This window comes from Siphateles boraxobius, unplaced genomic scaffold, assembly GCF_051911475.1.
Source record: "Siphateles boraxobius isolate OS27281-9 unplaced genomic scaffold, OSU_SipBor_1 41, whole genome shotgun sequence".
In the NCBI taxonomy this organism is placed as follows: Eukaryota; Metazoa; Chordata; class Actinopteri; order Cypriniformes; family Leuciscidae; genus Siphateles; species Siphateles boraxobius.
In genome coordinates, this window is record NW_027509042.1 from 8,704,514 (window position 1) to 8,728,462 (window position 23,949).

Below are 23,949 nucleotides of genomic sequence, written 5' to 3' on the forward strand. Positions count from 1 at the left end.
TAAAAATGGGCATAATAGGTCACCTTTAATGCTCCACCAAGGCCAGATTTACCTCTTATTGTCACATAGGCAAAATAAAAAAAAAATTGCCCCCCTTTATAAAAATATATTCCTTTAGAATATTTTGAGACTTCTTTCAAAAAACATTTACAAAAATGTCACTGACCCAAACCTTCAAACGGTAGTGCACAATTCTGCTTGTGGACATCTCTAGTTTGCTTGCTACCAAGTGCCTAAAAAATTCTAAATAACTTCCAGATTTCAATGTCATTAAGCTGGCAAATCCAGTGCTTAGTTCATCCTTAGAAGCAGTAATAGTATTAACCCAGTACCTTGTAAACCCAGCTTTTTGGTATGCCTCAAATCCCAGAAGTTGTGCTAAGTCAGCCAATCAGATTTTTGTGTGCAATATGTTTTTCCCAAAAATGTCCTATTGAGATATCTCTTAGCTCTAATTTTGTGTTCATTGGCATTTTTAATGAACATTCTCATTTACCACATTTTTATCACATTTCAAGTATATGAGAGATTAGTAACCATTGCTCTTTTTTTATGAGGACGACTTCTATATTTCACACCAACCTCACTCATTAAAGTGTCTGATAATTGGCATCCATTACACCAATGCTTTGTAGGATGCAGCTGGGTGTGTATGTATATTCAGTCCTATGCCAGAGTGTAAATGGGCATGTCCCACTCAGCAATGAACACCAGCCCCTCCCTGTGGAGGGTGTAATTATGGAGCTTCATGGGGAGCAGGAACTGAAGCGGTGCCAGCAATGTGATGTCTGAAGGGGGATTGGCTCCATTGACAGAACCCCAATCAGCGCTTTTTCTGGCAAACTAATACTGCTACTGGAGGGTTAGAGAGTAAACAGAAATCCTTTCTATTTCTCATTTTGTCTTAACAGTAAGATGTGGGGGTACCATGGTACACAGTGAATCTATCATATATAGTATTACCAGGATACTTTGATATTTACATATAGGCACAAAAAATGGTACCATGAACAAAAAAAGGTAACCCATTTGGTCATCTTCTATCTCATTCCTTCCCTCTCCTTTTTGTGTGTCTTTTCCCACTCGACTGAGTGTTTTAACGGTCTCTTTTTGAAAGTAAACTAGTCCCTGTCAGAGTGTAACCCATCATCTGGCCATTATTGATTGTGCTTCCTGCCAAGAAGGCAGTTTTTGTGTCCGTCCGTCCCCCCATCTATTTCCAGCATGCCGAGATCATTATGCAAATCTGACCGCCATTGTGCATTTCATTCAGGCCAGACAATTGATCAAGCAATAAAACACAATTAGCCTAGCAGGGGGCCATAAAGGAGAGTGAGGGGTCTCGCGGCTGTAACTCCTCCACAGACAAGAGCTAATGGGAGTCTTCAGTATTAAAAGAAGCTCTGAAACTTTTTGTCTGAACTTTCCCGGGCTCTGAACTGATGCCCTATTAAAGCAGTAAATTAAGTGAAAAAACTCCAGTCTGTCCCCAGTTTTATCCCAATTTTTAATAGGAACATTTCTGTCGATCTTGACATATCGCGTGGCAGAAGTTGGTTAATCATTTCTACATTTTGGTTGTGTTTACACTGAATGCTCTGCTCTTGTATATTATTTCACTGGGACATCCTCTAATGCGGGGGGGAGTTAAAATATAAAAGGAGCAATTTGATTATTAATTTGCTTTCAATTTAGCAAACAACAGGATATCTTTATAATAATAAAGTATTACCTGAAAAGTAAAAACCTGACAACAACCCAAAACACCCTAGTGTTAAGGTGGTAAAGGAGTTTTTCACAGGCAAGCGCCGCTCACTCATATTTCTTTCTAAACAGTTTACTATTCATTTGTGGTTATCTCCATGGGGATTGTGTGAAGAATATATTTGAATAATAATGCAGAGCTGACAATTGCATCTGGATTGTCTAAATATGGTGATGACAAATCATATGGCGCTTTTCCACTGCATGGTACGGCTCAGTACGGTTCGGCGCAGCACGTTTCAGCTCGCTTCGCTTTTCCACTGCATGGTACGGCTCAGTACGGTTCTGTTTGGAGCGGCACGGTTCGGCTCGCTTAGCTTTTCCACTGCGTGGTACGACTCGGCACGGCTCGGTGCGCTTTAGCTCTGTTGCTTTTCCACTGCAGTTAGTACCGCTTCAAAGTGGGTGGGATTATGACTGATCGTTATAGTTTTCCCGCTCCTCGGCAACCAACAAGAGGAACGTCTGCGCTTCTCGTCCACTGACCACGATTCAGCCATTTCTTTTTTGGAAGTTTTTTTATTTCAAGCAAGTAGTTTTAAAACAGGTGCTACAGTGGTGGCTGTTACTGGCTATTTAAATCTAGCGGGTTTGATGTCTCGCAAATACAAATGACGCTGGTAGTGACGATTCTGTCTGTCTGACCAATCAGTGATCTGCAGTGTTTTCACGTCACATTTTAGTATCAGTACGGTACGCTTGGAACCTCAACAGAGGTGGTACCATTTAAAGCGAGCCGTACCGTACCATGCAGTGGAAAAGCGCCACAAGTGAGCCGAGCCGTACCGTACCATGCAGTGGAAAAGCGCCAAAGCGTGCCGTACCAAACCGAACCGTACCGTACCATGAAGTGGAAAAGCGCCAATAGACACATCAGAGATTTTAAGACTATGCCAGGCAATATAGGCAATGTGCTTTGAAAGAAACAGCATTTCATACATGAGTTCATGTTGGATCACGTGTATTGGTGGTGTGTGGTGTGGCATCTTTGTTATATTTAAAATAATCTGGTCCCTTACTGTCTGAAGAGTTAGTTTTTTTGTTTGTTTTTTACATAAATCTGTGCTCTTGTGTAATGTTTCATGGCCAGGTTCACTTAGTCAGGGTTTGACAACTATATTTGCTAACATTTGTTTTATGCATTTACCACTCCAAAAAAGGACTGATAACTGCATTTCACTTCTGTGAACACAGCTTATTTTGAAGATTTAGGCTAGTGATGCATTATGAGGGTGTGTCAATATTCACAAGATATTTCTGCACTGCATCATCATTATCCCAGTGACATGAAAGAGTTTAAGGTGTGTATGATTATAAAATAATACTTTCACACATCCAGATGAATGAGACATTTTTAGATGCGTGTAATGCCGATATGAATCCACAGTTATGGATACTGGTGCTAAACAAATCTCTGGTGCTAATTGGTATTACATGTTACATTTACATCAAGAGCAGTGATACTTTAAAATACATCATCTGTAGGGTTCGGGTCTGCAAGTTAACAAAATAAAATAAGCTTTTTAAAATTATTTTCCTTTAAAAAAATAGTATTTTAGTTTATTTTAATCTTTACGTATTCATTTTATTTTTTTATTTATTTATTTAATTCATTTTTTATTTTATTTTTTGTTCATTTAATGTCATTTAAAATTTATTTTAGTTGTTAACTTCGGCAGACTTCCTAGATATGTCTGCCTGTCTTGCTTTATCAGTCACAGACAGTCTGAGGTGTTGAGGATTGTTCCCATTGTCTTTCCATTTGCATGCTCTCATCTTCCCCTCAGACTTTATCTAGTTATCTCTTATTTAATTGGCTAAAATAATTATGCTGAAATAGCTTATCTCACTCAGCATTCTAGATGACTGCTGTTCATGTATTAACAATAGCTTTCTCTTACCCAGTCCTGGTTTTAAATTAGCTGATTTTACACTTAGTATTTCTGTGTCACAAAAATACATTTTAATGGTTTATCACATGTTTTTGTTATTTAAAAAAAACAGTATGACTTAAAGAAATATTTTGGGTCTGTCGTGTGTTTATACTGCTTATTTTAAGTAATCAGTACCCCCTTTCGACATCGACATAAGAAGTATATACTTTTTAGTTATTTGTTTTAAATGTCAAAGAAAGGTCAGGGAACTTTCATGTTGTCAGATAGTGAGACATTCCCTGTTGCTGTCGCTTTGGCTATTTAGTCACTGTGAGAGAGGCATTCTGTTTTCACCAGGAGGTGAAGAGTGCCATGGCCAGCCATTAATGATTACAAGAAAGTAGTAGATTCCTCGCATATTTGCCTTGGGAAGCGTAAGGGAGCAAGCATCCAAACCAACAGGTGATAGATTAAGATTCAGGCTGTAAAAATGAGACCCATCAGGAAAAGGAACACGGATTAATGAAGAGCTATTTAAGGGTGTACATTATGATCAATGCTGTAAATCCCCTCCCAAAATGAAACACTGAAAGAGGAATGCCACTCTATGTGTGTGTATTCAGTGAGTGTAACCTGTTTGTCTGGTTTGACAAGGACAGGAAGCGGGTATCAGAGTAAGAGGGAGGTGACCGTAAAGAAAGAATGAAGTTGCGAAGGTTTAATTACATGTGTGAGTTAAAGAGTTTCAGAGAGATGATGGCATAGTTGGCAGGCGGAAACAGAGCGTAGTACTTGAACTTAGTAGTACTAGTCTTGCTCAAGGTGAGTAAGAGCAAAGTGAGGTGCTAGTGATGTCACAGAAAGTGGGAGGGAAGAGGCGGGGCTCACTTTTCTGAAACTCTTGCAACACCTTTTGGTCTCTTTGAAAGCAGACAAGCGAGTATTGTTCAAGGAAGCCACAACCCTGTGAGAAACTTTAGATCAGGACCATTCTAAACCTGTCCAACTATCAAGGGATTTTACAGGCTTACTAACTGATCTGGTAAGGTCCATTTTAAGTTCATTGAAATTAGAATAAGTTGTCATTATTAGTTTTGTTGTTAATAAACAACTGTCAGAAATATGTTAAGTTTTAATATGCTCTTAGCAGTCAAATCTATTGTACGATCCGTGCTCGGATCATATTGTTTCTATGAACATTACTCAGAGGTGCATTGGAGCAGTACCTGGTAGGGAGCATTTATTAACATTCCTAGTAAATCCTCACCCCCGCATGCTGATAGTATTTGGATATTGTACTTTCCCTGCCCTAAGCTGGGAAAAGCTATCACGGAGCTCTAGAGAAAAGCTCTGAAAGGATAGTTCACATGAATGGCAGATGTTTTGGCCATGTTTTTACCACAGACCTGTTTTTCAGTGCTCTCCCTTTAGGGCAAAATGAGGTGCAAGCTCAGTGGACGCTTTGCTTCTGTCGTTCTTAGATTGTATTGGCTTTATACCTGAAGCAATTGTCTTGTGCTTCCAGCTAAATATATCAATATCCATATGATCTAGTCATTGTTTTTGTGAGCGAATTCAGCATGTATTGTTTCTAGGAATTAATAATGCATTTTTCCTGATTTGACACAGAGAGCAGAGAAAAAATAGCTGAAATACAAGGATGTAAAAGTTCTTGATGAATCTCACAAACAAATATGCAAATCAAAGAAGTGAATGCTCAATGAAAATAAATGCTATTTTTTTTCCTGTGTTCCTAATATAGTTCTTGTCTAAATCTCATTTCCTTTTTCTCTGTAGCTCTTTCTGTGGAAACAGCTTGAAAACTTGTATTTCCGTGAGAAGAAGTTTGCCGTAGAGGTCAACGACCCTCAGAGGTGAGAAAATAAGACAAATATTCACTAGGTTGAGCCTTAATATACTTTAACATGACACAAACCTGAATGAGATAGACGGAAGCACTCAATGAGCACAGTTTTTGATTTGTTTTTACTGTAAAACGTTCAGCATTATTTTTGCGCTTTTAGACAGTAAGACATGGCCTTTGAATAGACTGACTAAGTAAATGTTAGTGATGCAAAGCCTTTTTGACGTAGCCGATGGGTTTCCAACGCTGAACTGAAGCAGTGAAGCAATCGGTCACTTTACGCTGTAGTAGTAATACAGGCTGGGGTTGCTCTGTAAACAAAGATGATATCACCACTGTACATTGTTACAGTACTAGTGTCACCAACCTGAGTTATTGTCAATTGGTATCAAATATCAGGTAACCCAATAAACTGCTTTATGTAGTAACATTCAATTTTATTGTTTTTATCCATTTAAGAACTATTTAGGTTGACTAAATCAATTTTTAAGCATATAATATTTATCTTTGAATACCATGCAAAAAATATCCGTTACAGAAACTAACTTTCTCATTGATATAGGATGAGGAATGTATTTATGATTGACTTCAATGTGCACATGTGTTAATCCATAGAAAAACAGCTTCTAGACGCACATTTGGTCAATCTGGTCAGGTCATCCACACGTGGTATGCCAGCCACTCTCTGATCAAAACCATCTGGGTAATGGCAATCAGCCAACACCAGTTCTACCTGGACCGCAAACAGAGTAAAGTGAGTATGCATAAGCATTAGTGCATCTTTAATACTTAATACTCATAAATTCATAAATGCACAAATCATTGCTTTGTCTCTGCGCTGATATCATGCAAAAGTAATTGAGATGATGTCATAACCGCCTATTCTTTTTTTTTTTAACCTAAAGGCTAAAATAACTACAGCAAGAAGTTTGGGTGATATTGCCATGGATCTCTCAGAGACTGGAGCTCCAAGGAACAGTAAGCTGGTCAGCATGGAGAGTAAAGACAAGCTCATCATGGCCAGCAATGGAAGTTTGGTCTCTTCCAGTAAGACAATCTCTCATTTATTCCAAGAACAGCCTAATGAACTGTGTCGTTCGGACTGATATCATGATTGAGCTTGCTTTTGCTTTCATTTTAGATTCTGCCGACAATGATGTGAATGAGGAACAGAAGAAAGAGAAGATTGCAGAACTGAAGAACAAACAGAAGAGCTTAAATGAAATTCTGGCACTAAAGGAAGAAGAGCTGAAGCAAATCTGCCTCCGGGAAGCTGTTAGTGGCTTGTCATATATCCATACAATCTTTTAAAGTTTGTCAATTTAAACCGGCCTATCTTAAGATTTTTCTTTGCTTTTTATTTTTTGACCAGGAGCTTACCGGTTTGTTACCTAAGGAGTATCCTTTGGCATCAGGAGAGAAGCCCCCCACTGTTCGAAGGCGCATGGGAACTGCTTTCAAATTGGACGATCTTTTCCCTTATGATGCGGTAGGTTGTCTCATTCGTTCTTTTCAGAAGAACTCCTCGAATTTTGTGTTCTTCTATGCTAATTGAATGTTTTTTTTTTTTTTTCTTGCAGGACCCTAAGTTAAGAAACATGGAGGGCTGCTTTGCGCTCCAGAAGAAGATTGTGGAGGCAGCGAAAAAACTTGCCTATGAAAATGAGCTCTGTAAAACTGTGAAGAAGAAACGCAGGAGAAACCTTCTGGATGCTACCAAAAAACTTCAGGAGATTGAAAATGAGATTAATGGTTACAGAGTGAAGATTGGCAAGGAGCCCACACAAAGAGCTTCCGTCATCATTGCTGGTGCATATCTGGTTTAATGATTATTCATGATTATATAAATGTATTGGACAAAATATGTGGGACACTGATAACATGCATGCTTATACTGCGTATGTAAACTTTGCACTCTGTTGACAGTTACAGTTTTATGCTTTACTTGTGATGAGCTAATGTTTTAGGCTAGTTGTAGTAATGGATCATTGGGGCAAGGAAATATTAATTATAATCTTAATTGTTTTTGCAGATGATGTGAACCTTGACAGCCTTTCTGACTGCCTAAATTTGGAAGATGGTGAGTACTGTTTGTGTTGAATTCAGGTGCACGACCGCTCAAAATTTTGGGGTTGTCTTTTTTTTCTTATGCTCACCAAAGCTGCATGGCAAAAAGCATTTTTCAGCAGTCATTACTCCAGTCTTTAATGTTGCATAATCGTTCAGAAATCATTCTAATACGCTGATTTGGTGCTCAAGGTATATTTCTTGTTGTCATCAATGTTAAAACAGATGTGCTGCCTAATATTTTTGTGGATATTTTTAATATTAATATTTTTATAGTATTCTTTGATGAATAGAAAGTTCAAAAGAACAGCATTTATTTGAAAAAGAAATATTTAGTCATATAAATGTCTTTACTTTAACTTTTGTCAATAAAACTGAATAAAAGTATTGTTTTCTCTTGAAAAAAATCTTATTGACCCCAAACTTTTGAACAGTAGTGTATAAATGGTTGTAAGCACTTATCGCTGTAAGCTAGACTCGGTGGCTACTCTCTTAATCTTGTTAACTTGTTTTGTCTTAGATGAGCCATCACAGAGACAACGTTCACGTTCAGTACAATATTCTCCACGTCCTAACTCATCAAACTCCTTCACTGCATCGTACAATTCAGATCACGGAAATGACGACCACCAGAACTACAGCAGGTGAGAGGCCCACCAACCACAGCTCTTTAGGATTAATCTTGATACACTTCATACCTTTCCTTGCCTCTGGCTGTTGTTTACTTTTGGGCTAGTGGAGCTAGTAGAGACCTGTGATCAAGGGATCAGCCCTGCATTCCAGTTTTCCCTTGCCTCGATTTCTTCCTTCACAGTCTCGTCTTATCAGCCCAAACACTCACAGTGTTAAAAATAGTGCCCCAGGAATAAGCATGTCACTGCTTGACTGCAAAAACTCTAGCAATAATCGCAAAGTGGGGGCGGAAGGGCCATAAGCACACAGGAAAGCTGCTCTGGAAAATCTCACAGGGACAACGGGCATTAATAGAATGAGCCAGTGAGGTGGAAGTTCAATGAGACCAAACGGCTGAAGTCTGCCTGTAAAATGAGATGTAATTCAGTCGTTTGTTATTTAATCATTTGTTCCTCAAAAACCAATGAGTTTTTGTATTCGATCTAACTAGGTACAAGGGAGGTATATCATGAAAAGTTTTTCTGTACTTCCTTGGAGGCTTTGTATGTGGTAAGAACTCCACCCATGAAGGAAGTTTGGTAAAGTGTTGTTCTTATCTGTGTTCTAGATTAAATTATGACGAAGTCCAAGAACCTGTGACCTATATACATGGAGACACCTTATCAACACACAGCAGCCCCTACTGTCAACCCTCACGACAACCCTCAGACTCGCGGAGCATGCCCCCCACCCCGCAACTTGCCCGCAACGCCTACAGCAGCATCCAGCTCAGGTACAGTACACAATCAACCCTCCTTCATCCCCCTCCCTTCTAGCATGCCCCCTGAATGACAATTGTTAAGGAATAAAGACTATCCATGATTGTAGGAACACTGCCTTTGTTCCCCTTACTCTTTAAATGTCAGGGATTTCCAGGCTTCGAAAAGTAATGGAAATGTGTAGATGTTAAAAAGCTGTGAATTGGGTTTTTTTGTGCTCTTTTCTAAAATATTTAATACCTTTTCACAGAATGTGATGATGCGTTCTAACGCTCATCAACATCGTAAATCATGCAACCTTTTGTATATATATATATTATGTATGTATATATAAATTAGGGGTGTAACGGTTCACAAAATTCACGGTTCGGTTCGATACGATACAGTGGTGTCACGGTTCGGTTCGGTTCGATACAATACAGCAAAAAGAAAAATGCCAGAGAAATTTCTTATTTATTAAAACAAAAATTATTTATTAGTTTTCCTACATCTAGAAACTTTTAGTTTTATAAATGGGGGTAATCTTTGAAGGATGAACAAATAATGTTTTGGTCATCACATTAAAAATAACATTTAAATATGATAATATTTGAGTTTTGAAGTGCTGGAAAAGATGAGTGATGTACTTGAAAGCATTTTACTATTTCTGCCAATCTTCCATGGTTACAGTGAGTGTTACTACAGTAAATCCATGGTGAATGTTGCTGATCTGTGGACTTAAAACCTATAACTAGTTCATTCATGGAACAATGTTTCTCCTGGTTTCCACGTCAGCGCTGTTTGATCCGTTAATAACGGGAGAAATTGTAATGCTTCTCACTAGATCTCGCAGTCATGTTATTACTTCAGTGGCGAATTCAAATGCTTTGTTTACTGGATCTCTCAGCGCTGTAGTGACAGTGCCGCTTGATCAAGATCGGCTTGCGCTGCACTGATGTTGATGGTCCGAACTGATAAACGCTCCATGAAGCACAAAATAATGAGTAGCGCTGTTTCGTTCCGCTTTCATTTCATTGAGGGTTTTTCTAATACAGCGGCTATGGCAGTGATTGTAAAAATTACATGTTTCTTCTGACTGCCATTATCAATCTCTCAAAAATAATTTTTTTTTTCCTCTTTTTGAAAGTTGTGCGAACACTATTGTGGAGATTTTCTTTAGCTATTTGAGCAAATGGGAACACACACACAAAAAAATTAATGTAGTCTCTCATTTACCGCTATAGAAGTTTACCCAACTATGACAACTTCCACTTTTGTGAAACCTGGAAATGTGAAAAGTGTTTATGTATTGCAAAATTGCCACAAACCAGTGTGAAACATTTATTCGGTCTTATTAAATGGTTAGTTCACCCAAAAATGTTGTCATCACTTACTCACCCTCATGTTGTTCCAAACCTGTATGAGTTTCTTTGTTCTGTTGAACACAAAAGAAGATATTTTAAAGAATGTTGGTAACCAGACAGTTGATGGCACACATTGACTTCCATATTATTTTTTCCCTACTATGGAAGTCAATGGCTACCGCCAACTGTTTGATAACCAACATTCTTTAAAATATCTTCTTTTGTGTTCAACAGAACAAAGAAACTCATACAGGTTTGGAAAAACATGAGGGTGAGTAAGTGATGACAAAATTAAAATTTTGGGGTGAACTATCCCTTTAATGTACTAATGTCTCCAGTAAATACAGTTGTTTTATTTCAATTATTATTATTATTTTTTTATTACATTTACATTTATGCATTTAGCAGACAGTTTTATTCAACATTATTTGTAATATACAATGCCAGATTTATTAGACAACTTGATTAGGAAGCAAGCTAGAGAAGAGGAGAATTATTTTTAGTTATGATTTTGATAATGTTTTCATGAATTATTTTGCTTCTTCCTGCATGAAGCACTCATTATCGGCAGCGCAGTGGCAGTCTGGAATCTCAGTCCCAGTTCCTAACGGAAAGCGAACCATCCGAGCCTGTCTTCTCCATCTCTTCTCCTCGTCGTAGCAACAGCACTGAAATTCTTGACGATGGCTCTTCCTACACCAGCCAGTCCAGCGTGGAGTACTCTGCACCCGGCTGCCATTCCCGTGCCAAAAACCGACATCGGAGGAGGCAGGGCAACATATACGCCAACACAGGAAGCATGCCTAACCTAGCACAGAATGACACACGTGGTTATACATCCCAGCCTCGGCAAAAGCCAACCACCACAGCCTATTACGTCACTGGATATCCGCGGTACATGGAACCTGAAGTGTATCCAAATGGACCGTATATGTATGAGACTGAGGTGGAGGGACACTATAATGTTAACCCCTCCTACCCCAGACATGACCCTCATGGGAACTACGGCCATGATGAGATAGACGGTTTGGTTCATAACCCTTATGCCACATTAAGGCCACCGAGGAACCGTCCTCCATCCAGGAATGAGAATTTTGCCAGAAGCAAGCAAAGGGCTGAAGTGGTGGAACACTTGCGTGAATGGTACAGCCGACAGAACAAACAACCAGTGTATGATACCTACAGGGGGCCACAGCAAAACCTAGGCTACAGGACCATGTCATCAAGTTATGTACGCAGTGACAGTACAGCTTCCTACTCAACCGGTGAGAAGTGTTGCATAAAAGCACCTCCTGTTTCCTCAAATACTTCTGGGCTTAAACGGGCGTCTTAAGTTGGTGGATCTCTCGAAAACAAACATTTTACACCAGCATGAAAAGAATTATGCATAAGACAAAAGAAGCCAATTCTTGGACCATTAAAGTGGTTTTCATTGTGACCTTATTGTCAGGGCAATTGAGCACAATTTTTTTAATAATGTAATGCAATATTCTCGTACTGTTTTGATGGAAGGATTTTAAATCAAAATAATATAAAATTTTATCCCTCAAATTTCCTTCTTATATTTTAAATATTTATATCAACATTTATTTTCAAATATAGATGCCAATATTTAGTGAACACACAATTATTAAATTGTTGATGGCAAATGAGGCTTTCACAAAATTGCTTTAATTAAATGAACACGTGTTTTACATATTTACATAGATAGTAAACATTTTCTGTTTTTAAATTTTTTTTTACAAAAAAAAGATATTGGTAGATTTGAAGCTGTCTTAATGGGCACTTTTTTTTAATCTGCCAAGTGGGCATTTCGGTTAAATATTGGCTATTTAATCAGCCTAGCTAGTCTAAAACCTAAACTTTGGTTGACTAGAATGTTGTTCAAGAGAGAAGAAAATGATTCTGCAATGTTATCTACATGAGGTTCTCCTTCATTAATTTCCTTTCATCTTCATGTAATCGCAGTTAGTTCGGGAAACTGGCACAGCCGACCAGTCATGGGAATGTCAGAGTATGAAACGTCTCTCACACACCATCATCAGTCCTACGGCTACAACACTGTCCATCACAGCCACCCGTTACACAGCAGGTATGACTCTTCTGTGCACCATCGTCCTTTACTGATTAGCTCATTAGCCTTTATCTGAACCGTCTTAACCAGAGGCATGCCAAAAATGGCATGCTTGGTGATACTATAGCGCTGCACAAAAAAAAGATAAAAATCCTTTAAGACCCATTTTGAATGAGGGTCCCGAGCTTATAGTGGGCTCTTTTGACTTGGCCAGTAAGCACATCCTATAAAACACCTTGAAATGCTCTAGCAACCACCTAGATATTTACACTTTCAAAGAAAATGCTAGTTTGAATAATGTATTTTTTTTCTTGATGTTTGCCATAGTGTCCACTATCTAGCTGATATGCTACAGTTCATTAGGGCATGTTCAAGCTAACAGCTTGCCTGACACAATGCATCTGGTTAATTCTGCAGGAGTGCTGGTGCAGTATCTGCTCTCACGCTTTGTTCTCCCTATGACCGTTCTTTCCCTCACAGACATGACTCCAGCTCACTCCCTAAACGTCCTTGGCACTACCCTGCCAGCCCTCAGTACTGTCCTCCTCATTTCTCCCAAGCTTGTTCTTCCTCACTCCCTCCTCCTCCTCTTCCTCCAACCTCCTCTTGCTATCAGATGAAGCAGATGGGTTTGTCCCCGCCTCAATCTGGTGGTGCAAGGCATGCAAGGGTTAATAAAGCTTCATTTGCTAAATGTAGCCCTTTATAGTAAGTAAAGCGCCAGCCGTGTGGGATTGCTCTGTCTGTACTCAGCGTCTCAGGATGTCTGGCTTGTTGTGTGTTGTAAAAATATGACTGCATGGCTTTCTTTAAAAGTGCTTGTGTTTCCTCCAAACAACTTTTAAAGGAGTAGTTCACACTTGTGTACTACTCACCCTCTGGCTCATGTCTTTCCAAACTTGTATAAGTTTCTCTCTTCCATAAATGTGCAAATAGAATGACCAGAGGGCTTGTTTTCATAATGGAGCGTCTATTTGTATCCATACGACTTGTGCATCATATTCTGTGTCTTTTGATGTCACAGTGTTCTTCACAAGCTGCAACATGAAGGATTTTTCTTCTGCAGACCTATTAGGATGACAATGTTTTCACTGGCCCCAACATATAATCTAACATTCAAAAGTTGTTGCTTTTTTAAAGAAATTTTTGCTTTTATTCATCAAGGACGCAATCAATTGATCAAAAGTGCCAGTAAAGACACTTATGTTACAAAAGATTTCTATTTCAAATAAATGCTGTTCTTTTGTATTCATCAAAGAATCCTGAAATAATTGATCACCGTTTCCAGAAAAATATTAAGCAACTGTTTTCAACATTGATACAGTTTCTTGAGCACCACATCTGTATATCAGTATGATTTCTGAAGGATCATGTGACACTGTAGACTGGAGTAATGATGCTGAAAATTAAGTTTTGCCATCACATAAATTTATATATTTTTATATATTCACATAGAAAACACTTGTTTTAAATTGTAATATTTTACAATATCAATGTTTTACTGTATTTAGATCAAATAAATGAGACTTCATTAAAAAACTTTAAAGTCTTACTGATCCCAAACTTTTGAATGGTTGTGTAAAAACATAATAATTTAGAACTTTATATTTATTACTCTAGATATATATATATATATATATATACACATATATATATACATATACATATATATATACATAATAAACTAATTTAATATATCAAATATTACATTTTCTTTATAAAGAAAGCAATAATAGCTGGTATAATTACACAGGAATCTCTGAGATGGCCATTAACTTAAAATGATTGGCTAATTATGACTAAAGACACTTTACAAAATAGCATTTATGAGTTCCAGAAAGAAAGTCATATGTGTTTGCAACAAAATAAAGAGTGAGCAAATGGCAGAATTTTTTATTTTTGGGTGAACTTTCTCTTCAAGCATCAATATACATCGTCATCTCTCTTTTGCTGTGTGTAATGAGCACACATGAACACTTATCCACTGCTGCTTGCCCTTCCTCCCAAACCAGCCCTGACCCCCATCTGCTGGCTCCACCTCCTGACCCCCTAATGGACAGATACCCACCCGAGTACAGGTGGATGACTCCGGGCAGGAGAAGCCCATTGGCCGTGCCTTTAGAGGTGTCTGGTGCTGTTGCCAGTGGTTATGACCCGGAATACTTTTACACTCATTGCTAGTGACAGACAACACATAAAACAGTGGTGAGATATGAAGGACTAGCATTTGCCTCTCTAACTATAATGGCGAATCACTCAGGGTTTAAGAAGACTGCGGTTACCGTCTTTTCCACAGCACTTTCTACCGCTTACTCACTGGTGGTGGGATGGTTGTGTGTTTTCTTCTAAAGAAGGGTGAAGTATTGTTCTGAGGGGAAGCATGTGACCCTGCGCTTCATGTTTTTGATTGCTGTGTGCAAGTTATGACAAGTATACGTGTGTGCTTTTGTATGGTCTGCTTCAGGTGTGTGAGTCTTTAACACTGTTCAGTGATGTTGTGTCTCACTCAACCTACTCAACACGTTGACATGCAATAATCAAAAACAATCATCAATTTGGAAACTAGGCCAGTTTCTTGACCAGATATACTGAATCCCTTTGCACACAATGCTGAAAAACCAGCTGCACAAGAAGTTATTTTTGTAACATTATTGTTCCTGCAAAACCATTGACCCTGACTCTGGTTTTTAGTATATCTGGTGTTGTATTTATATACTACACTGCACGGCCAAAATAAAAGTCACTGTTTGGATTTATATAGGTAAATGCTTAAGAGTCTATGATTGGACCAAAAATTGGTGCACCAATTTGATGGAAATAATCGTTGTGATGTTATTTACATCAAGAGGTGAATCCATTTTTGATCAAGATCTTGTATTGACAATGCAAGAGTCCAGTACTCCGTTAAGGTTCCTCAAGCACATCCCAAAGACTTTCAATGATGAGTTTAAGTTCTGGACTCAAGAGGTGCCAATTCATGTGTGAAAATTATTCTTCTTGCTTCGAGCATTAGGAATCTTGACATTGTCATCCTGGAATATGGTCATGATGCGTCTTCCTACATGGATGTTTAAGAAAGGAAAAGCTACACACTCCATCAGTTAGGGTTTGAAGAACTGTTGCCAAACATATAACATGCTAGAAACATAATACTCACTGCAATAATGATCCAATCGTAGACTCTTAAGCATTTGCCTATTTAAATCCAAATAGTGACTTTTTTTTTTTAGCCGGGTACTGTATGTTCCACTGGGGTTTAAAATATTCAATAAATCAGTGTATTTGTAAGTCATTGTCCATATTTTCTGTAGATCATTAAAACATTTTATTCTCTTTTCTATTTGCAGGTCCTATATAGACGTGAGCCACCACGATTCACACACGAGCAGCCCAATAGACAGCAGTTTTGACTCTGAAGACCAGCAGACGCTGCATTGGCATGAGGACTCTAAACCTGGAACCATAGTGTAGAGAGTGAGAGAAACTCTTTCCTGTTCACTCTCATGTGCCTTGTTCTCATCCCATTTGCTTATAAATAGCAATGAATTCCAAAGCTAGGAATGTTGCCGGACAAGAGCCTTAAAACATTTGTGTGAAGATGATCTTGCTAGACGACATGAGAAAGGACAATGCATTCTCTTCGTGAACAAACTATGGGATAGCACTTTGCTTACAAGACACAGCTGCTGTGGAAACTTATGATGCTGTGGGCAGAATGAACTGGGGATATTGTCTAACCCTCAATACATTCTGTGACATTGAAGGATATTGCAACATTAATATTTCATCAGGCACAAGCTAAAAATGATATGAAGGATTGAAACCAGATTTTTCTCTTGTGCAAAACCCTCACCAAAATATTCCACAATGCTTTTTCACACTTGGATTGTAAAAGTTTGTTGAGAAAAGATGAGATCAGCAACAATAACAGTGTTTTTTATGTTCATAAACCAAAATGGGATGTGATGGTGCAACAACAACTTTTTCATTCAGTATTTTTACTCATCACTTTCGGTTTAAGTGCATTCACAATAACAGGCATCATTCTTTTCTGTCTTTGTACTGGGCTTTACACCTGTGTACCATTTTAACTTGGTTCACAACCAGCAATGCTGTTTTTGATCAGTCCGCAACTAACATTTGGACCAGTCACAAGAAAGAATTTGTTTTAGTACATGCCAAGTACTAGTAAATCATGTCTGTCAACATTCTACTTTGCGTCAGACATTGCCAAGTATTCAGTTAGTTTTCTAATCCTGTTAAATGGTTTGCAACAGCTCTAATAATTGAAACATGATTATATGGGAGTATAATTGTTTTAATACTGTCACTAACAACTAGTCAGGTACAATAGTTGTTACCCATGACTGCACTTTTATACCCTAATGGACTTTGCTCACTCGGAAAGATTGGAAACCGTGACCGACCACACTGCATCTCTCTTTCTCTTCAGAAGGGAACTGTATATGTATTTGTAAATACTGTACAAACATTTGATACGTTTTTCACCTTTTAGAGAGATTTGTTTTTATCATTTTGAAAGATTTTGTTTTGAAAGCATATAATATATAGTTTGGATTTATCAAGCTGGTTCTTAGTAATTTGTCTAAAAAAAATTCATTGGAATTAAAAAAAGAAAACCAACATGCATTGCCCTTGTTTTTTGTCAGTTTTGACCATGTTTGTAAAGTAAATATAACTTTCTAATGGGTTCACAAGGAAATACCACCTGCTGAGATGCAATAAGGAAGTTGTGAGCTTGACTGAGCTTGCAGCTTTTAACAGTAAGCAACCATTAGGATTATCAAGAGGTCAATTTTTTGCAATAATGTTTACATATTTTTTACAGACATCCAAAAAAAGCCAAATTGTTGAATTGAAGTTCTCGTGTAAAAACAACCACTTGCATTACAGCTACACAGTTTATTTTCCATCACTTCAGAGAATTACAATTCTCGGGAGAACAAGCAGCTCGTCGTCAATCATGCATGGAGTGTAAAACCAGAAGAACATGTTTTGAAACTCCAACTAAGAGCACATAAGCCACTCCCCTAAAGATAAGCAATCAGTCATCTGTGTACATAATGAGGTAAGAACAGATCATGTGGCTGGCTGGCTTGCTTTTTATGCAACACCTTTGATAAATATACATAATGTGCTTAGAAACGCTATTTAAAATGCATTAAATTAGATTAGTTTGTGCCCTCTAAGCTTCATCCATCACTTGTACATATATAAGCGAAGCCACTGTCATTCTCACAAAATATGTTTTCAAATATATAATTCAAAAGAATGCAAGACTACCATATTTCAATCTAAAATGTTTTTATTTTTTCAGTGGAAAATAATGAGTTATATAAACATAAAATTATATTAAATATTTTATAATAAATTCTTTACAATATTTGTTGTTCTCAGTTTATGCCTAATTTCATCTTGTCTGTGCAGGGTGATTTTAAAAACTTTTACAGTAATGACATTATTTTTGTCACATTTAAATGATTTCATAATTCAAAACAACTTGCGTCTAGTCATTTTCTTTGCGCAAAATATTAGTTCCTGTTTTTTCCTTTTGATTTTCTACAGCTCTTAGTAATTTGTCTCTCCTCACATCGGCCTCTGCTCTTGGCTCTGAGAGAGATACTGGGTCTTTGTTCTGATGAACTGTGTCCCGGGGCCGTCCACCCTACACTGCTCCTGAAGTATGCTGCAGCTGTACCCTTCTGTCTAACCTCCCCTTGCTCCTGTAGCCACCAGCTGTACAAAGATATCAGCCAGGTCATCCACAGCTGACTCAAAACCCAAGCAAACAATGGCCATCTATTAGTCCTTCATGAACACACACACTCCTTCCAGTTGTCAAGTGGGTTTGTGGTTACGCACATACTTCAAATTCACAGTATATAGACAAAATATTGTTGTAATACAGTCATCTGACTATAACTAAGTGCTGTTTTATTTACTTAGTTTTTCCAAAGTGTCAGAGCCTGTATAACCACACATCTGCTCATCTAAAATCAATTCATTTAAGACATTTTGTTCCTCACACACTTTTACTTTTGACTATTTCACCCTTTAAACTTGCTGCATCTTCTGAGCTCTTTGTTTTGTGTTTGTGCACTCTTTTATTCCAATACCTCGGTGAACTGAGGAGAGGAATTTCGTAGTGGTGTAAAGTTTTGCAACAATGGTCAACTTATACACCTGAAGGTCATTAGAAATGAGGTCATGTTTAACCTTTGGCGGTGGGGGAGGGTAGCGGCAGAGACAGAGTTCCATCAAAGATTCACTGTGGGTGTCTTTCAGAGACCCTCATATATAAATCAGGCTCAAATCTACTCTAACTGATGGTAAGTAAATGATAGATTTAGTAAAAAGAAGCTCAAACTGAGGAAAATGTTTCAACTGTAGCAATAGACTATTCAAAACACTGCAAAAATATCTTCCCAAGAAATTTCAGTACACAGAAAAACAGCACAAAGGTGAAGAACAACCGGAGCTTGGCTTAGGTTTTTGTGACCTAACTCCTCAATAGATGATGCCATTATAGCGATTTCATTTATGAATGGCTTTATTGTCAGCAACCGGCCATTGAAGGTTGCTTTCTCCTAGCAACTCCACCGCTAATGCTGGAAAAATGATAAGAAAACTCTTTCCCGGTGCAAGAAGAAAAACTTGGGCCTAGTTACAACGAACAACTCAAGATAAAAATATACTTAGTTATAATCATAAATGAATAACCTCTTTACTTAAGAGGTTTGTTGCAACAGCCTGTTGAACCCTATCCCTGCTGCTATTGAAAAAAAAAATCTGAACCTTATCCCGGCTGCAAAAAAAGAAAGAAAAATCCTTCTTGGCTATTTTGCTCAGCATTTTAAAGAGCCCAGTTAAAGAGCTCAGATTTGGGTCTGTTTTTAAATGTAAACACATGGAAGTGAAGTTGCTGATTCAGCAGGAACCCAGCATGATTTACTGCAGGTAAGTTTGCAGAGATGTTGCGAGCCGCTCTGAAACACCCTGCAATCTAATAAGAGAGAGGAACAGAATGACAGTGGGTTATTCAGATGTGGGGATAAGATTCCTTTAAAGTCAAGATTTTAGTTTAAAGACTCTTCACTCTTAGAAGTCCTTAAGTTCAGTCATTCTGCGAGTCTGTAATGAGAGTCAGCTGTTAAAGTGTTATAGGATACTTTGCTCAGTCGTATCCATTGTTCGGTGCACTTTTCACATTTAAAGAAATAAATTCTTTTGTAAAACATGTTTAAAGTCATGTACACTTGAAGGAGATAAAGACTACAGTCATATCAGTAGCCTAATAAAAGCTGTATTATTTTACATGGACCAGGTTGCATGGGGCCCAGCGGTGTTAAGATCACATGACCGGCTTCCAGAGTTGGACAAAGTACACAACTTCCTTACTTGAGTGAAAGTACAGATAGTACTGGTCAAATATTACAAGTTGTAAGGACCCATTTTTACTTAAGTAAAAGTTCAGAAGTACTCGTTTTAAAAAGTACTTAAGTATCAAAAGTAAATGTCATGTTTTATAATTGTTATTATACGTAATACTTTCAGTACCTTATGCCTCTGCCTGCCTCCTACCCTCATATCAATATCAAATTTATTTCTAGAACACAGTTTCAGTAGTGGGATTGAATGTGAGATTGAATAAGTGAACTCAATAATGTCCACAAGAAGATTCACCAACATGTTCTTTTTTTGTGTTCCAACATGTTCCTTATCCCTGAAGCAAGTTTTATTAGATTGTGCTGGGTTTAATACTGTGGGAAACCTTTTTTTATTCAGTTAACACTTTGGAAGGCATTTTGTTTATTTAAAAAAAAAATTACACAGCATTTACAAACCAAATATAGTTTTAGAAAAATAGATTTTAAAAACCTGATATAGTTTACCATTTTTAAATGAAAATAACCAGAAGCTAGCATGGCATTAAAACAAACAAACAAACAAACAAACAAACCACAGCAATTAATTTAATTTCAATGTAAATCAAACTTTATTTAAAATAAAACACATGATTGTACCAAAATGTGACTTTAAGATTTTGGAGTATAGCCTCACATGAAATTCAACTATGACTTATTTGACCTTATAGGTGACAAAACCATGAGCCATGAAAGGCTGTGCATTACAGTAATTTTTCAAATGTAAGGGATGATCTTAGCCATGATAAAAAAATAATAATAAAAAACAGAGTGTCTAAAAGCCCATTTCCTGTGGTAAAATTATTGTAATGCAGAACTCAAATTGCTTATTGCTTTTAAAACACATCTGCAACGGTAATATGTTAAAAGACATGAATGTTCAATAAATTTCACAACAACAAATTATAGCACGTTTCAGACGCTATTAAGTTTAGTCCAGACCACGCCATCTTTTATTCATATAATCCAGTAATCATCACACTGCAGGAAAATTGGAGATATTAGATCTTATAAACCTGATGTCATCTTATGTAATACTTTTTCTTAATGTAAGAATGAATGTATTTTGAAAGAAAAAAATACAACACTTTCAATAAGCACTTATGACACATTACCCAACAGGTTACAGAGAAGAAGAAAAAAGAAATTTTGAAAAACAAGTTGAATTGCACCCCCTTACTTTTGACATGAGACATAAACATCATAAAACACTGTTTTTTCAATACAATTTTTTCATCCCTTTACAGAAAAACACTGGGGGGAAAAAAACGTATGCATGTTGGAAGAAACAAGAGTGGATTTCACAAATTGTACCAGCTGAAAGCGGTTCCTTCATGCATTGGTGAGAAACACAGAGAGGCATTATTGACGGAGATCATCCTTCAGTTTGCTCTCCAGAATGTCTTGAATTTTACTGAGGTTCTCCTCTTGTTGACCCAGTGCTTCAAGTATGATTCCCATGGGTGATTTCTTGAGTCCAGCGCTCTCCATCTTGTTCTCCAGTTTGTTTTTTATGTTCCGTAGGCGAAGCGATGCATGTGCAAAAATCACTGAAACGAAAAATGCAAGAGCACTTGAAACCTCCATGTGCTAGGTTGCATGTCAAAAACTTTTAAATAGCATTACAGTTTGTAATAAACTGCTATGTTGTGAATTTTTTCTATTCAAGACTTAAGAATGCCTAATGCATTCCATCGAAAGAAAACTTTTTTTCCTCCTTTCATTTAACGCTAACAATAGATCTATGGTAATGATACATTTCTTAAGAAACTTACACAGAAGTGGGAGTTTGATTCCAAGCAGGAATACCATAACTCCGCCGAAGAGCGACATAAGGAAGTAGCTCACGACCATCACCAGGAAAACAAACAAGGCAGGGTTCTCCTTCTTGAAATTTTTAATGATTGCCTTGTTCTCCCCTGCCCACACAGAGCCAATGAAGACAGAAGCGACCACTGCTGCACCTGTGAACATGCTAACGGGGTTCATCAACCTGTGGACAGAGAATTAAATGGTGACTGGACATTATTGAAGCCAAAATTGTGGTGATTATACTACAGTTCAGTTATTTTTTTCCAACTAATGCTTCAATGTCTTCTTAAAAATAAGCATTGTACACATTTAATATTCCCTTAGTGCTCACAAAAAGCTCCATTGAATTTGCCCTGCCTTCTAGCTTTGTGAGAATACAAGCATTTGTCAATGGTGACACCTAATGGCTATAAAGTGTCAACACAAACTATCGCTGACAAAAGGAGGCATTTCCATGTTGGTCTGAAAATAAATAAAACAACGAATAAACTTGTCAGTTAAATAATAAACTGAACTTTAAAGTATGAAAATAGTCATCCACATGACTGTGAAATGAGTATCTACAAGGTTAGACACTGCCCTTTGCTCGTGGTCAGTGTCATGTGATTACACCTTAAATATTGTTCAGTCTTAGCAACTAGCTATAATATTAGAGCCAAACCATAATCTCCCAGACATTACACTGGCATTCATCTAACAAACACAGCTGCCCACATATCACTAACAATCCACGAACTATATTTAGGAAGAACTTACTTCATGTTCTAATTAGGACAGGGAAAAAAAAAACTTTAAAGTTTAACGTAGCTTATTTTTTTCCAGCACAACATGAAATTCCCTTTCAAAAAGTACAGTGTACCAAGGTATAACGGCGGTTTCAAAAGATAATATGAAGGGACTGAATTGCTAATTTCATTTAGCATTTACAATGTGCTCCAAGATGATATATCCAAACAAAAATCGGTATCATAGCAGGCAACCATTTTTAAAACGCATTTAAAGTTTATCAGAAAATGAGTTACATACATTTATGCTAATTTAAAGCTGAATTTACAGTTTTAAGAGTGGGTATTACTTCTCGCGATACTTTCTGTAATGCGATATTTGTGTTGACATGTCCGTTAGAATTAAATGCTTGAAATAGTTATGATAGTCTAATAGTTAGAAATGTCTGTTTACAGATAAATACCATATTGTGCATGCATGATCAAATTAACCAACAAGACAACTGGACTTACCCTACAAGCATGTATACAATGATTGCCACCACCAGATAGTTTGTTTGATAATAGAGGAGGTTGCTGACCACTCTGTTGTTCCATTTTGCCAAATCTCGCGTGTCTGGTTTGGCGAAGCGCTCCGAGCCTGGATAGAAATCATCCCAGCCTCTCAAAGGGGCAATCTCCACTTTAGCCATTAAAACCGAATAAACGGATAACCGGATACACTGGCAGCTGCTCAAAGCTTATGCACTTCCTCACTCTCGCGATGCGCTTTGGCTTTAAATGGGCGGTTACTCCAATTGTAAACAAACCGTCATGTTTGAACATTTAGGACTTAATCCAATCATGAGACATAATGATTTTTTTTGTCATGCCCATCGCATACAGTTTGCGGTTATTTATTGCCTGATTTAATTAACTAGTAAGCTATTCAATTCGCGAACGAACAATTCTCTTGAGGCGGATCTTTTAAATGAAGAATTTGAACTATTTCTGAATGATTCAGCTGAACCAGGAATATTTTTTTTCTTGGACATGTCCGATTCGTAATAAACCGAGAGACAATGAGTGAGCGAGCACAATAATTTGTGTTGTATTGATAAGCTATTCTACGAGTCTCTGTTCATCGTTCAACAAAAAAGCCGCTAAAACTGTTCAATTTATGAAAAGAAAACGGTTTCACAAGGGTATCTCCTGATAATCTCCTCATGGCGACAGCTTTTTTATTAATTTTTTTATTTATTGCTTTAGGAGTTTCTATTAATTAATTTATTTTTTCTTCTTGTTTGCAAATATATTTTAGTGCCTTGCTTCAATTCAAGTTTCTTAACTTGTTCTCTTAAGTGAGCTTTGATGTATCCCCTGTACAATTATGCTCAATAAGTAAAGGTTTAAAAAAATTGTGGTGAACCTGGGATGACTGATAAACATGAATAAACATAATTTTATGAAAACATTCAAAGACGTTTTCTGCCAAGAGATGTAAATAGTTTTTTATATTACTAACAGTATATGTTACTAAAGGCAACATGTTCTATATGGGGGGTGGGAGCATGAAAAAAAAGCAAATAAACCATTTTCATTGGTTGGTAG

The 23,949-nt window shown here is 37.4% G+C and overlaps 2 protein-coding genes across 5 annotated transcripts in view; one reads left to right on the top strand and one right to left on the bottom strand.

Annotated features, from left to right (window-relative positions):
• The window catches only part of frmd4ba (FERM domain containing 4Ba), a 56,404-nt gene extending 39,383 nt beyond the window's left edge, over positions 1–17,021 (top strand). For 2 of the 4 annotated variants that reach the window (XM_077198116.1, XM_077198114.1), the window contains exons 12-23: positions 5,436–5,512; positions 6,118–6,256; positions 6,408–6,549; positions 6,644–6,777; positions 6,875–6,991; positions 7,083–7,311; positions 7,535–7,582; positions 8,090–8,213; positions 8,810–8,974; positions 10,859–11,568; positions 12,272–12,395; positions 15,725–17,021. In XM_077198116.1, the coding sequence (XP_077054231.1) occupies positions 5,436–5,512; positions 6,118–6,256; positions 6,408–6,549; positions 6,644–6,777; positions 6,875–6,991; positions 7,083–7,311; positions 7,535–7,582; positions 8,090–8,213; positions 8,810–8,974; positions 10,859–11,568; positions 12,272–12,395; positions 15,725–15,848 (2,133 nt within the window). In that variant the 3' untranslated portion in view covers positions 15,849–17,021. Of the gene's footprint in view, positions 1–5,435; positions 5,513–6,117; positions 6,257–6,407; positions 6,550–6,643; positions 6,778–6,874; positions 6,992–7,082; positions 7,312–7,534; positions 7,583–8,089; positions 8,214–8,809; positions 8,975–10,858; positions 11,569–12,271; positions 12,396–14,389; positions 14,583–15,724 lie in introns of all 4 variants that reach the window. The other 2 variants (XM_077198115.1, XM_077198117.1) reach the window with 2 other exon arrangements.
• Positions 17,022–20,370: 3,349 nt separating this feature from the next.
• On the bottom strand, positions 20,371–23,132 carry arl6ip5a (ADP-ribosylation factor-like 6 interacting protein 5a). The gene is made up of 3 exons (XM_077198118.1): positions 22,873–23,132; positions 21,598–21,815; positions 20,371–21,372 (listed from the first exon to the last, which is right to left on the bottom strand). The coding sequence occupies exons 1-3, from the start codon at positions 23,049–23,051 to the stop codon at positions 21,185–21,187; spliced, it is 585 nt and encodes a 194-aa protein (XP_077054233.1). The 5' UTR covers positions 23,052–23,132; the 3' UTR covers positions 20,371–21,184.
• Positions 23,133–23,949: the final 817 nt, after the last annotated feature.